This window comes from Schistocerca gregaria, chromosome 3 (assembly GCF_023897955.1).
Source record: "Schistocerca gregaria isolate iqSchGreg1 chromosome 3, iqSchGreg1.2, whole genome shotgun sequence".
Classification (NCBI taxonomy): domain Eukaryota; kingdom Metazoa; phylum Arthropoda; class Insecta; order Orthoptera; family Acrididae; genus Schistocerca; species Schistocerca gregaria.
The window spans coordinates 432,979,463-432,994,482 of NC_064922.1; the positions used below are offsets into that span (position 1 = coordinate 432,979,463).

At 38.9% G+C, this 15,020-nt stretch overlaps 1 protein-coding gene across 1 annotated transcript in view; it reads right to left on the minus strand.

Annotated features, from left to right (window-relative positions):
• LOC126354878 (carcinine transporter-like) overlaps positions 1-15,020 on the minus strand; it is a 109,476-nt gene that overhangs the window by 16,450 nt on the left and 78,006 nt on the right. Inside the window, exon 6 of the mRNA XM_050004896.1 lies at positions 14,244-14,465. Coding sequence (XP_049860853.1) covers positions 14,244-14,465 — 222 coding nt within the window. The remainder of the gene's footprint in view (positions 1-14,243; positions 14,466-15,020) is intronic.

The window sequence follows — 15,020 nt, forward strand, 5'->3', positions numbered from 1 at the left end:
TGTCCACCAAACTCACCAGACATGAACATTATTGAGAATATCTGGAATGCCTCCCAACGTGCCGTTCAGAAGAGATCTGCACCCCCTCGTACTCTTACGTATTTATGGACAGCCCTGCAGGATTCGTGGTGTCAATTCCATCCAGCAATACTCCAGATATTAGACGAATCCATGTCGGGGGCCCTACACGATATTATGGAGGTGTATCAGTTTCTTTGGCTCTTCAGTACAGTTCGTTGGTCTTGGGAGGGTGGGTCGGGAGGTTGAGGGCGAGAGGGAGTGGTTGGGGGTTTTTACTCTCTAAACCTATATACGGTCTCTAGACATCTCTCTCTTTCGTTTCCACTGGCTTCTCTCTCTTTTACTCCTATTGCTGCTGTCTGCATCCTTCTCTCTCTGTATTTTACTGCCACTAACTCTCATGGACCATCACTACCTCATCTCTCTTTGGCTCCCACAGCTCCTGTATTCATTCATCTCTCTTCCTCTTTCACTACCACTTTCTTTCTGCTATTATCACTATCTCTATCTCTACCACTGTCACTGTCTCCTCTATGTGTTCATGTCACTGTGTTTGTGCTGCTCTTTGAACACAAAAAGCGCGAATATATTTGCATGCCAAACTTTCTGGCGAGGACGGAGAAACAAGGATCAAGGCAGCTGATTCCCCACGTTTCTGCCAGAGTCGTTTAAAGAGGAGCATATTCACTTTTTTGCGCTCCAACAGAAGCATTTTTTGACTGGTTCCCTTCTTTCTCCTGTTACATCGGGGCATGTTGCTTATATAAAAGGAGTTCTACAGGTCATTAAAGTTTTAGCGGTTTACTTATAAACTTCGAGACATTTAATTATTTTGACATTTATAAATAACAAATAATTATGGGTAATATAAGGTTAACACAAAATTGTCTTCCATCCACGGCAGGTTCATTTTGTACTACTTTACATGGAAACGCACAACATTTTAAACTTAACCTAATATATACTAATATATTCGGTGCTTGAATTGCAAGTATAAAGAATTTCCATCCATAAAATTATTTTTTGTAAGCTGCTTATGCCGCCAGGTGGCACCACCGAATTATTTGCATGTCAAGGCAGTCTGTATAGGCTTGAAATGTCCATTATACAGAGACAGAGCGTCGTAAGGTTTTATTGGTAAAAAACTGGCTTTTAAAAACGTAATTGTGTGGCCCCAGAACTCTTTCATTAATCCCACAGCTCTTTCCATGAGTTGATTACGTCAGTTAAAACCACATTTACTCCTCAGATCGGATATTATGTGTATATCTAACGTACATGCACACACTAACTTTGAACCTATAGACCTCGCCAACGTACAGTCATATCAAAAAATGTTTCAAGGCTCGCTTAAAGTTTCATCTTAAGAAATTACGGTACAAATGTCGATACCTTACCATGTAAAGAAATTATAGAAGTGGCCATCCCTACAACCGGTACTTTGGTATCGAAAAATATTGGTTTTTTGACGTTCTCTCACGAATCGCCAATGAGCAAACGGTGTATTTATATGTCATCGAAGACCACACCTGATGTAAAAGAATCAACTAATTTACTCAATACGTCTGGGGTGGAGAAGGTATGTAATGTTTAAATTTTGACCCTGTAATGTAGGATAACCACGGTATGCTCATTTGTCCAATAGGCAGGCCTATACAAATGGTACAGGACCTGAGATATGATCGCTTGAAAAAGCACAGTTTCGCACTCGATTTTTTGGACAATACTGGTAGCGTGCACTACGTTAATAACTGTTAACAGATATTTACAACACGAGTTTTCTTTGGAATCTGCAATCAGACCAGCCAAATCAGTTTAATGAATTTCACAATTTCCTTTAGCAACAACCACTTACCTCGGATAAACTTTGAGTACTGCAATGCAGTTTCTCATTTGTTTGAGCTTTCATGCTAGTTACAAAGAATGCGGTAATGAGAGTTAGTTCTCATTACAATGCGGTATCAACAATAAAGTATTTCTTTATATAAAATGTTACAGAGCAAAAAAAAAAGCAAAACTAGTCTACTTATAAATTTTAATATAAAACAATACTTTTGTCTCGTTGTCCTACAAAAATTTGCTTTCCGGTCATTGGCATCATGATACAAATTTCACTATAAAAATTCTACATTTCTTTTACTGTTCAGTAACAATATCACTGGAGTTAACAAACATTACATTTCTTTCATTCCGCTCATTAGCATCAAATGAGAAATACATCTTACAAATAACAATCACGTCATCTCTGATACAACACCTTCACACTTAAGTCAGCAGTCATTGGTTCTTATACGACAAAAAATTTTCAATCGAAGTGCATGAAGTGAGTGGCAGCCCTCGTCCTCAATATTATCATGTCATTTTGTGGTAACATGTCCGTAACCCTGTCAACCTGATCCTGCTTTTAATCATTTTGTGCCCCAAATTCGTTGTTCAAATGGTTCAAATGGCTCTGAGCACTATGCGACTCAACTTCTGAGGTCATCAGTCGCCTAGAACTTAGAACTAATTAAACCTAACTAACCTAAGGACATCACACACATCCATGCCGAGGCAGGATTCGAACCTGCGATCGTAGCGGTCGCTCAGTTCCAGACTGTAGCTCCTAGAACCGCACGGCCACTCCGGCCGGCAAATTCGTTGTCTCGCCAGTTCTGTTCAGTACTTTCTCATTAGTTACGTAATCCACCCATCTAATCTTCAGCATTCTTTTGTAGCACCAATTTTCAAAAGCTTGTACTCTCTTCTTGTCTAAACTATTTATTGTCCATGTACGGCTACACTTCATACAAATACCTTCAGAAAAGACTTCCTAACCCTTAGTCTATATTCAGCGTTAACAAATTTCCCTCTTCATAAACGCTTTTCTTGTCATTACCAATCCACATTTTATATCCTTCCGTCGTTAGTTATTTTATTGTCGAACTTTTCTACTGTTTTCAGTGCCTCCTTTTCCAATAAAATTCCCTCAGCATCACTTGATTTAATTCGATTACATTCCATTATCCTTCGTTTGCTCTTTCGTTGATTTTCATTCTATACCTTCTTTTCAACGCACTGCCCATTCCGTTCAGCTGCTCTTCCAAGTTACTTCCTATCTCTGACAGAATTACAAAGTCATCAGCAAACCTCAAAGTTTTCATTAATTCTCCCTGAACCTACTCCAAATCTTGGGTCTGTTTCCGTTATTTCTTGCTCAACGTACAGAAAGGAAATGATCAATGATAGGTTGTGATCCTTATCTCATTCTCTTCTCAATCAGCGCTTCCCTTTCATGCCCGTCGACTATTACAAACATATTGTCACAAGCTTTCTCTTAGTCTACAAATGCTACAAACGTAGGTTTGTCTCTCCTTAATCTATCTTCTAACATAAGTCGTAGGGTGAGCATTGCCTCACGTGTTCCTGTACTTCTCTGGAATCCAAACTGATCTTCACCGAGGTATGACTCCGCAAGTTTTTGCACTTTTAGGTACAAATCTCGTGTCAATATTATGAAACCATGATTTACTAAATGATAGTTCGGTAATTTTCACCCCTTTTCAGCAACTGCTTTCTTTGGAATTAGAATTATTAATTCATCTTGAACTCTTAGGGTATTTCGCCTGTCTCATACGTCTTACAAACCAATGGAAGACTTCTGTCAGGGCTGGCTAACGCACGCTATCAGTAATTCTGACGAAATGTCGATTACTCCCGAGGCCTAATCGCGCAGAATAGTATCTCCAATATCATCTTCATTTACGTCATGTTCCCTTTTTATATTGCCTTCGAGTTCAGTTCCCTTGTGTAGACCCTATACGCACTCCTTCCTCCTTTCAGCTTACCCTTATTCGCTTAGGACGGGTTTTCCATATGAACTCTTTCCTCCTAAGACCTTTTTAATTTTCCTGTAGGTAGTATCTACATCTCCCTTAGTGAAATATGCTTCTAAATCCTTAAATCTGACCTATAGGCATTCCTGCTTAGCCATTTTGCACTTCTTGTCAATGTAATTTTTTAAATTATCATATTGGAGTTTTGGGCTCAGTTGCCGTCCTCCAGTTTGAATCCACAGTTAATAACTAATAAATTGTAGTCAGAGTCCACATCTTCCCCTGGAAATGCCTAACAATTTAAAGTCTAGTTCCGAAATCTCTGTCTTACTATTATCTAATTAATCTGAAACCTTTCGGTGCCTCCATGTGTTTGCTGTGTACACAGCCTTCTTTCATTATACTTAAACAAAGTGTTAGCGATGATTAAATTATGCTCTGTGGAAAACTCTGCCAGGCGTCTTCCTCTTTCATTCCTTTCCCCTATTCGGTATTCACTTACCAGTTTTCCTTATCTTTCGTTTCCTACTTCGAATTCCAGTCCCCTATCACAAATAAATTTTCATCTCCTTTAACTACGCGAAAAATTTCTTTTATATCATCAAACATTTCTTTAATTTCTTCATGATCTGCGGAGCTATTTGGCATATAAATTGCTACTACTGTTGCTGGTGCCGGCTTCGTGTCTGTCCTAGCTACGATAATGGGTTCACTATATTGTTCATATAAGCTTACCCATATCTTCTTATTCATTGCTAAACATACTCCTGCACTACCCCTATTTGATTTTCTATTTATAACCCTATACTCACCTGACCAGAAGTCCTGCTGCTCCTGCCACTGAACGTCACTAATTCCCAAAATATCTAATTTCAACCTATCCGTTTCCCTTTTATATTTTCTAACCTACCTGACAGATTAACGGATCTAACATTCCAAGTTTCGATCTGTAGAACGCCAGGTGCCTCCATTCTGATGACGACATCCTCTTTAGTAGTCGCCACCCGGCTATCCGAATTGGGAACTAGTATACCTCCCGAATATTTAACCCAAGAGGACGTCACCATCATTTAACAACGCTGTAGAGCTGTGTGCCCTCGGCGAAAATTACGTCTTTAATATCTCCTTGTTTTCAGCCGTTCGTGGTACCGGCATAGCAGCGTCGTTTTGGTTGATGATACCAGGCGAGATTAGTCAGTCGTCCATACTGTTGTCTCTAAAACTGTTGAAAAGGCTGCCCTGTTCAGGAACCAGACGTTTGTCATAATGAGGTGGCGAAATTCAACAAGTACGTTATAACTGTAATTCTCAGTAATGAAAGAGGACTGTGAACTTTTGTGTGGAAAAAAGAGGACGGTGCAATGAGTAATCTCACACAATCCAACGCCTTTCCTAAGTATGAGAGAAATTTTTATCCCCTTACTTTGAGCAAGATGTGTAATGAGAGTTACAGAGAGCCTAACAGTTGCGACTTTCAAGATTATCGTATAGTTCAAATATCCAAGATGGTCACACTTCCAGCCACATGATCATGACGTCACTTCTTGTATAGGAAGTCATATGTACTGAATTAAATCTCCGATTATGAATACGCCTTGTCACGCAGTTGGCTGAAGGTATAATTTCTATAACTGAATCTTGAATAAACAGTCAGTATTCTGTAGCGGTTTTTGGGAACGATGTAGGTATCCGCATTTCAGTTTTCTCTGACGGACGATTTCAGTCTTCATTCACATTGATGTCAACATCTATTGGGTCCTTCAGAAACGCTATAAGACTCATGAACGGAATTTCTCCTTAGTGCTTCTGTCAACGACGAAAAATTTAAAACTCTTACTCAGTGTTTTTTGTGCTAAAACCGAATGACTGATTCATACATACATTAATCCTTGTCCCCTATATTTCATAATGATGTGGAAGGTGTCACTTTAACGTAAGTTTTATTTATACAAAATAATTAATATTTTGCAGTTACTTCTTCATATCTAAAAATTCATCTTCTGAACATGATCTGATAGATTCAGATATAACTTCAGCTCTGTTATGTCTACTGCACTGAATGTGCTGCATTCACAGGAAATCAGATTTCTGTTTCTTACAAAGAAGAAAATAGCAACCAGCCACTATTAATACCGCTATTTATTTAGGTAAATAGCGCCGTTACCGGTTTCGAACTGGCTAGTTCATCATCAGACGGCTGTTCACATGTTTTTGTAAGAATTTTGTAAGAATTAACCTACATTAATTGAACACAGCCACGGTCTCACCATGTCAATTTTAGACAAAATAGCATAGATTTCTGTTTGTCCGAAAAGCTGGTTCGACAGCTGTATTCAATTTTACTTGCAATGTACATCTTTTAATTTCTTATGGAACACATTCTATTAAATCACAATGAGGGAATGCTCGAATGAGGCTTACATCATTTCTTAAGATGTTCCACAATGATATCTGCTCTTTCTCGCACATTCGTTTCTATAATTTCCTGGTACATATCTTCGAACTCAATTTCCGTCTTGGTGTCAGCACTACCTAAGATATTACATTTAGTGTCTTGTCTGCTGCGAATCAGTATAAGTTTATGGAGAGCGTATACGATCTAGTCTGTTACTTGTTCACCATCGAAACCCACAAGCTTTCCGTCTTGATCTCTAATTGATATACTTAATACTGAAACGTATCATATCGTAACTGGCACATAAATGGATATAGTTATTCCACAATTTTATATCCAGGTGCTACCGCAGGTCAGTGCGTATATAGCATGTGTGTAGAAGCAGCACTGTGGAATGAAATTCAAGAAGCCCTTCAGTAACTGCAAAGAAAATTAATGTTCTGCATATGTAGTGCATGTCTTGCTGTCTGTAAGGTTTCTTTTTCAGTTCATGTCTCCCAAGACCTAAAATTCTGCGTATATTGTCACGTATGTTAAAGTCAATGAATTTACTGCTGGTCATTTTAGAATTTTACTATGTGTGATTTTCCGTTTGACACTGATTCTTCTCGTTCTCTCTGAGATATGTACGTAGTCATTCTCGACGTTTATTGGCTCTATGTGCCTCAATATAGAGGAAATTGTGTCATCGAGTTCATAAGTTCCACTTTTTTACACTCTGTCCAGAATTTCCTGATCACCTATCCGATAAAAAAGGTAGAAGTTATTGTTTCTCGAGGTAATATTCAGTATAGAATTGTAGGTAAGTAAATATATTGAATAAGACAATTTCGTATGTGCGACGAGGAAAATTTAGTTTATGCGTAAAAACAGGAGTTATAATCCAGTTTTTACCTGACAGGCTTTACGTTAGACGATGCTCGATGGCTTCCTTTGAGATTCTGTCAAAACGTTTTAAGATTTTGTGTTTTATCTAGAGTTCAGAACCGTTAAATAATAGCGCCCATACCCCCGACGTTTAGGTGACTGAAAGCCACTGTAGTTGTACTTTATTGTGTAGTTTTTGGAATACCACACTATTTCTGTTGGAGGTGGTAAATGGTCGAAGCTAACGATGTAAACACAACATTACGCTTCTTATTGTAAGATACCCAACGTGAAGCAGGTTCACTTTCTGTACGGAAGTTTGCAATCACACTCTCATATCTTTTAGGCATTGTGGTTAAAGTGTTCTCTTCAGAGCAATTTTGCTTTTCAGAAAATTGTAAAATAATTTCAGGACATATTTTCACAGTTACTATAAGTCACTGTCCGGTATCATTCGCTTTAGACTAATTTGAACTCGTTTCATTATTCTTTTCACTACATTCCCTGTGTTCTTCTTCTCATTCTTCTTCTTTCTTTTCTTGTTCTACACCTTTTTCAACCCGTTACCGCTTTCATTTTAGTTTTTATCACACAAGTTACTGCTAAAGCACTTACCTTTTCCAGAGCTTAGAGTCTTTTGGCTTTACTCTGTGTCGTGTTCCTTCTTCCAAAATCTGGTGTCCTTATGCCTGTCTGACAAACTGTCTGATTGTAATGCATAAGTGATGCCAAGTTCCTTAAACCCTGCATGTAATGGGCTGCTTTCGTTCTGTCAACGTTGTTGCTGACTGCTGTATGATTACGAAGTCCTATGGATAAACTGTTAACCACACGATTAAGGATGGATCCACCGCGCACCTTCTTCTTCTTGTGCATTGCTCGAATTTCATCTCAAGAATAATGTGCCAGAATCTAGACAATGCTTTTATACATCAGTTGCTGCAATATGGAAGAATCCTTAGTTTGTTTGAAGATGTGATTCAAGAAGTGTGCACTTCTACTTTCTATCAGACATATTACCGATGAAAGTAGGTTTTAAACACATTATCGCAAGCAGCATGGAAATCTATTCCCAGATAGAATTTTTGGTTGTTTTAACTGTGGAAAGACGCATGAAAATAGTTTGTATATAATCCAAATCCCGTCAGTAATGTAAGAATACATTTCTATTTAAAGTGTCTGAAGAGTGTGTGATTTCACATTTTCAAGTGAGAAGCGATTTTTATTTTCGACAACATTGCTTGCGCCAAGCATACTATGAGAGCATACTTTTCTACAGATCACCAGTATGTGAACATATCATTTATCAATCTCAAACATGTAGCAAATTATTGAGACAGTCAATTAAAGACAGAGCTAAAGTAATTATTCTTTGGCAACAAGATGAATGCAATTTGTGGCTGTATTTACCAATCATACGACTTTCGATGCTCGAAATGTGCAAACAAGCATCCTGTGAGAGGTCACATAGTTATCAAGTTATAAGCAAAGATGGTGAGTTAAATAAATGGGCAATGTCATATTAGTATCGATAACTATATTTCCCTGGGATTCAGAATGAGATTTTCAGTCTGCAGTGGAGTGTGCGCTGTTATGAAACTTCCTGGCAGATTAAAACTGTGTGCCGGACCGAGACTCGAACTCGGGGCCTTTGCCTTTTGCGGACAAGTGCTCTACCATCTGAGCTACCAAGCACGACTCACTCCCCGTCCTCAGAGATATACTTCTGCCAGTACCTCGTCTCCTACCTTCCAAACGTTACAGAAGCTCTCCTGTAAAGTAGACGTGCTTGGGTAGCTCAGATGGAAGAGCACTTGCCCACGAAAGGCAAAGGTCCTGAGTTCGAGTCTCGGTCTGGCTCACAGTTTTAATCTGCCAGGAAGTTTTATATTTCTCTGGACATCAAAAGATAAATGTGAGCAGCTCTGTATTGTGGTTTGGTTGTTATCAGTTCAGATATTGAATGAGCGTTGTGGTTGTCAAAATGTTCAAATGTGTGTGAAATTATGGGACTTAACTCCTAAGGTCATCAGTTCCTAAAATTGTGCACTACTTAACCTACATTATACTAAGAACAAACTCACACACCCATGCCCGAGGGAGGACTCGAACCTCCGCCGAAACCAGTCGCACAGTCTGTGACTGCAGTGCCGAAGACCGCTCGGCTAATCCCACGCAGCTTGTGGTTGTCAACATGTCTCTCACTAACACTGGACAAAAGATTAAGGTCAGAAGTTAGGAACTGAAATATAAACGAAATCTCGACAGGGAACTGGCGTTGCTGCAAAAAAATATGTAGGCTGCTGAATCTTGAGAGTATGTACTGGAAATGGTATTTAGACCTTTTCTCAACCGCTACAGAGATTTATTAAAAGAGGACAGCTATTTTGGAAGGAGAAAAAGACAGCCTATGACAAAGAAGCTGAAGCTCAAGAAACCAATGCATTTATGGAAACAGCAGAAGAAGAAGAAGACGAATAGAATGAGGTATTCGATGACGGAAATGAAAAAGGGTGATGAAATAAAATTATGAGAGAGACACGGAACAAATATAATATTTTAGTAGATCAGTAGACGATGCACTGTACTGTATACACTATTATGTTTGATCCGATAGCAAGAGTGTGGATGGTTGGCTATTCACAGGTCCATGTCTAAAGGGAAAAATTTAAGCATTTAAGAAACTGAAACAAAAAACAAACAAGAAACTAAACTCCATCCTAACAGGCCTTGGAACGCCCAACGGTACCGACCGGCCACCCTGTCATCCTCAGTTCACAGGCGTCACTGGCTGCGGATATGGTGGGGCATGTGGTCAGCATACCGATCTCCTTGTCGTATGTCAGTTTACGAGACCGGAGCCGCTACTTCTCAACCAAGTAGCTCCTCAGGTGCCTCAAAAGGGCTGAGTGCACCCCGCTTACCAACAGCACTCGACAGACCGGATGGTCACCCATCTAAGTGCAAGCCCAGCCCGACAGCTCTTAACTTCGGTGATCTGACGGGAACCGGTGTTACCACTTCGGCAGGGCCATTGGCAACAAGATTTAAGCATTTACAAAAGGTAATCGGGAATGAGGAGATAGTACAATATCATTTTTCAAAACTAAAATTCCTAAACGAGCTGCAGATTATACAATCTTCAAAATTAGGTTAAAATTTTCAGGGCTACCAATGTTAAAAAAAATTACTTCTCCTTCAAAGGACACAAAAATATCAATATCACTAAGTGTGATTTACATATAAGTAATGGCGAATCATGATGACGACACATACAGATCAGTGTGGGAGACACTAGAAGACACTCTCCAGTTTATCACCAGTATACATCCATTTTGTTCGCTGTAACATTGTGAATGAATTGTTGGACTGATTAGTTTTTTACCAGATTTGAAAGTTGCAAGCAATAATAGACATGATCGTAATAAAATAAAGACTATTGAAGTTGAGTTTCAGGAAACATCGATTAACGCTTGAATTTTATGCTGGCTGCGGAACATATTAAAATGAAAGACCCAATTTCAGAGTGGGAAGTGGCACAGGAGAACTTTCCGTGAGTTGAAAGAAACCCACAGAAAGAACCTTTCGCAGATTTGGGAATAGCTCACGTTATTATTGTTTGGGATTTTCTGTATTGAACAGAAGTCTTTGGATCCTGGGAACAGATGGTGGGAGATCGAACCTGATTTCAGAGCAGATTTAGACACACAAAATTAGCTGTCGAATTAAAAGTATAGCGCCAGTATTACAAAATCATCTTGACAGATGGCTGATGGGTCATGAACTGGACACGTGAGATGTAATTCTGGCAAGCTCATATCTAATCCTGTCTCCCAGATAGCCCAGTGGCTACCCACATTTCTTTTATCACCTCAGAGATGATAGTTCGGCTTGTCACTTGTTCTGGCCATGAGTTCAACATAATAAATTAATTTTTTACCTCAGAGCTATGGGTATTACCAGCCAATGAAACCATGTAGCACAGAAGTAAAGGGAGACAAGAGCTCCGTCTGGGTTTCTTCAGTCTACACCTCTTCAAGCATTTCTTTCCTATTCATTGAAATGTGGAATAGAAACTTGATGACAGCATAGAAGTAAAGCTGTAACATGCGCATTTGATGCTGCATTGAATTTTGCTTATTTAAGAATATCTGTAGATACACAGAGCTTTGAGATATCATGTGTTACTCGTATATTTCAGCAAGCTAGGACTTGTCACAACTTATTCAGTACTGTCACAGTTTACTGACTTATGGCTAAGTCGATACAAGTATGAACTAATTTCAACGTTGTGACTTAGCATGAAGCAGAGCTCCTACTATGAGTAGTGTGTTATTGTTGCTGTACGGACATAATCATTATATTTTCTCCATCGTTCAACACTTTATTGTTTCTGGACACAAAATGTAAGTCTGGTGTAGATTACATCCTACTTCTACTATGAAAATTTGTATTTTCGTTTTCAATTACTTATAGCAATTCAAGAAAGCGGAGATTCTTCTGCTTCCATGTTGCATAACTTATTCAGTCTGTATCAGCACCATAACTAAATCAAAGTTCGACTGTCGAAAAATAGTTTAGACCTGATGGAAAAGACAGTTTTTGTGACAGCAAGAGCTTGGTGCATTATAGGTCGTTATTTAAATACTCGAAGCTGAGAGGATTAAATGTGAAGTTGGATACCTACATGGACTCGGGGGAAACAGTTCAGATTTCGAAGAGGGAAAGGAACATGAGATGTTATAGGCCTTATAAGTCCATAGGGGGAAGGTGTATTTAAAAAGGCAGAAATGTTGGTGCTGTTTTATTGTTTTAGAGAAAGCTTTCAACGGACGTAGATGGAACAAGCTAATTTTGATGAATAACGGAGTATTCTGGAAGGAGAGACGATTGTTACAGAACGAATATTTACAACAGAAAACAAGAGTAAGGGCTCGAAAAGAATTGTCGGAAGTAAGCAGTACTGGAAGGGCCGTTAGACAGTGTTGTTGCCTCTTCCCTTTGCTATTTGGAAGAGATTGTTACGAAAGGCTCAAATGCAAAAAGAGGAGTATGTATTGGTTGGAAGAGAATAGAAAGGATAAGATAGATGATGAGGTGGTATTAGTGACTGAAAAAGAACGAAATGTAGATAAAATGCTAAAACATATCATTGATATTTATGTGGCATATAGGATGAGAAACGCTACAGGAAAACCAAAGAATATGATTAACGGCACCGGAACGAGACTGACAAATATCATGATAGGGCAAGTTATTATTAGCCCAGTAAGAGCATTTAAATATTTTGGAAATGTTTTCACTGAAGAACTGAGATGTTATCAGAACGTGAAAGCTCGCATTTTTATAGCGAATGAGACATTCGATTGGAAGTGGAGATTATAATGTGCCAAACGGATGAAAGTCTGCAGAAAATGTTGGCCAAGTGTTTTGTCTGAAATGTGTCACTATATCGGGCAAAAACATGGAATCTGGGACGAAAGGATGAAAAAAGGACAGAAACAGTTGAGATTTGTATGCGGAGGAAACTGTAGATAATAAGATGGTTAGAAATAGTCAGCCAAGAACGTGTTTTGGAAAGGATAAGGTGAAGCAGAGGAAGCAAGAATAATAGATGGAAAATTCGTTGAGACAGAAGTGCTTACTTACAGACACTTGGAACGACTAGCTTGTGGGGGGACACACAATATCACATAAGGGGAAGTGGAAACTACACGACCCTGACTAAGATGGCGCAAGACAGAAGAACGTGTAGGGTTACTACGTGATAAACTACATTTGGGCAGAATACTGACACATGAAGCTGAGTGTTATTCAATAAATACTGCTCCCATTTCTTCTTTTTTAAGTTGTTTCAAATTTGCGTGCGTGTAAAATTTAAAATAACTCTAACAGATGGTAGGCCACACTGAACTGTGAAAATGACATCTGCACAAGACACTCGTTCTAAGCAACGTGCTGCAATTAGTTCATCGTTGTGGTAATAAAAACGGTGGTGAACATGCATAACTTTCGTGGGCAGTGTGTGGTAATGATCCAGATGATAGACATACTATTGTTCGATGGGTAAAAGGGTTAAAGCGTCAAGTAGTGCTAAAACTGAGCTTTATTATCGAAGATGTTCGGGACGACCTGTCACGATTACTGTTTCCAACATGGTGAATCGCTTGGATGCCATTAATCTTTTTAATCACGCAGGTAGGAGCATGAGAACTCGACAGTTGGTACTACAGCATTTAAAGAGCATTGTACGACCCTTGGATGTTCCACAGTGTGCTCAGCATGGATTCCACGAATCCTCATAACAGATCACAAGACTAAGAGGAAAGCCGTTTCATCTGAACCGGTGGGGTAGTTTGAGGCCTATGCAGAGACCTCTCTGTGACAAATCGTTACAGGCGATGAAATCTGCATGCATGACATTGAGCTGGAAACAAGAAAGAAGTCGCAAAATTTTCAACACCTTGGATAACCAACAAAGAAGAAATTCGAGGCAGCTCCCTCTGCAGCAGTCATTTGAAAAAGTAAAGTCGTCAGTCTCGTGGATCTGTTGACAAAAGGGGCACTCAGTAACTAAGAGGCGTACGCCAAGGCTGTGGACAAACTCAAGAACAACCATGTTCTTTCTGCAAGTATCTTGCTCCATCTCGATAACGGACAGCCACATACAAGTCACAGAACCGACAACACATCCCCAAAATCGATCGGATGTCGTTGCCTCATTCACCCTATTGCTCAGATATGGGGCATCGGACTTCCATCATTTTGAATCACTTAAGATTCTCTATGTGGGACCCACTTTGAAGATAATGGAGTGCTATTCATGGCGTGAAAATATGGCTATGAATTCAAGATTGAGCTTTAACCAACAAAGAATACATCCCTGATGCAAGCTCGTAGAACATGATGTATACTATGTAGAAAAAAAGAAATACTGGCTAGTATTGTTACCAAATTCCATCATTTGTGAATCAAAACGCTATGAGGAAGAAGTTGTTATTATTTATTGAAAGACACTCTTAATGATGTTATTAACAGAAATTATATAATTTTCGAAAGGATAATAAGGAAGAATGTTTTATCATCAATCTAAGCTAATTGCAATGCATTATAAACTAATGAACTTAACATTTTGCTCCACTCACCTGCTGAGCACAAGTAAAATCGTATTTTTCAGGAGATTCTTGTTGGTTATGATGGTTCCAATCCCCATGTTTACAGTTCTTTGTTGAGACAGAAAATTAATCTTTTTCTTGATGTCAGGAGACAAAGTTTTGCCATTTGTGCGCGCTATACGTTCCAGGACCTTGAAAGCCTCTTCTGTGCGCCCTTTATTTATCAGCCATCGTGGTGATTCAGGCAGGTACCTTCAAAATAAACACCAATTAAGTACCATATATTTTAGAAATTTCTATTTGCTACTCTTCACTGAACTTTGAGCACATATTTGCAGATGGCAAATGTCTTAAGCTACCTTTGAGTGAAACCATTGGGAAAAGTTTAGAATATTTCAAATCCTGCGTTAGTAAGTATACTATTTAGTTCAGTTCTATGTGTTTCACTGCACACTTCATGCAAGCACATGAGGACATTCTTATGTGCAGGAGGGGAAAGGCAATTGGGGGAGGGGGGCTGCAGAATTATTTCTGTTTAGGGAACGAGCGAAGGGGTTAGTGGCAGCACGACTGTAAATAACAAAAGTGGGTTTATTTCATAACCATAGCCATATGAAACGTAATGTTTGGTGGTCAGTAGTAGCTTCATTGGTAAGAAGATGTTCGCAGATTTTTCGAATAATTGCAGACACAACTATACATCACAAATACTTTTAAAGAATAAAGCGCCATTTGACTGTGTATTATTTATTTATCTTTTTTATTATCAAGAGTTCTTCCTTTATGCCATTATTAAATACAATGCTA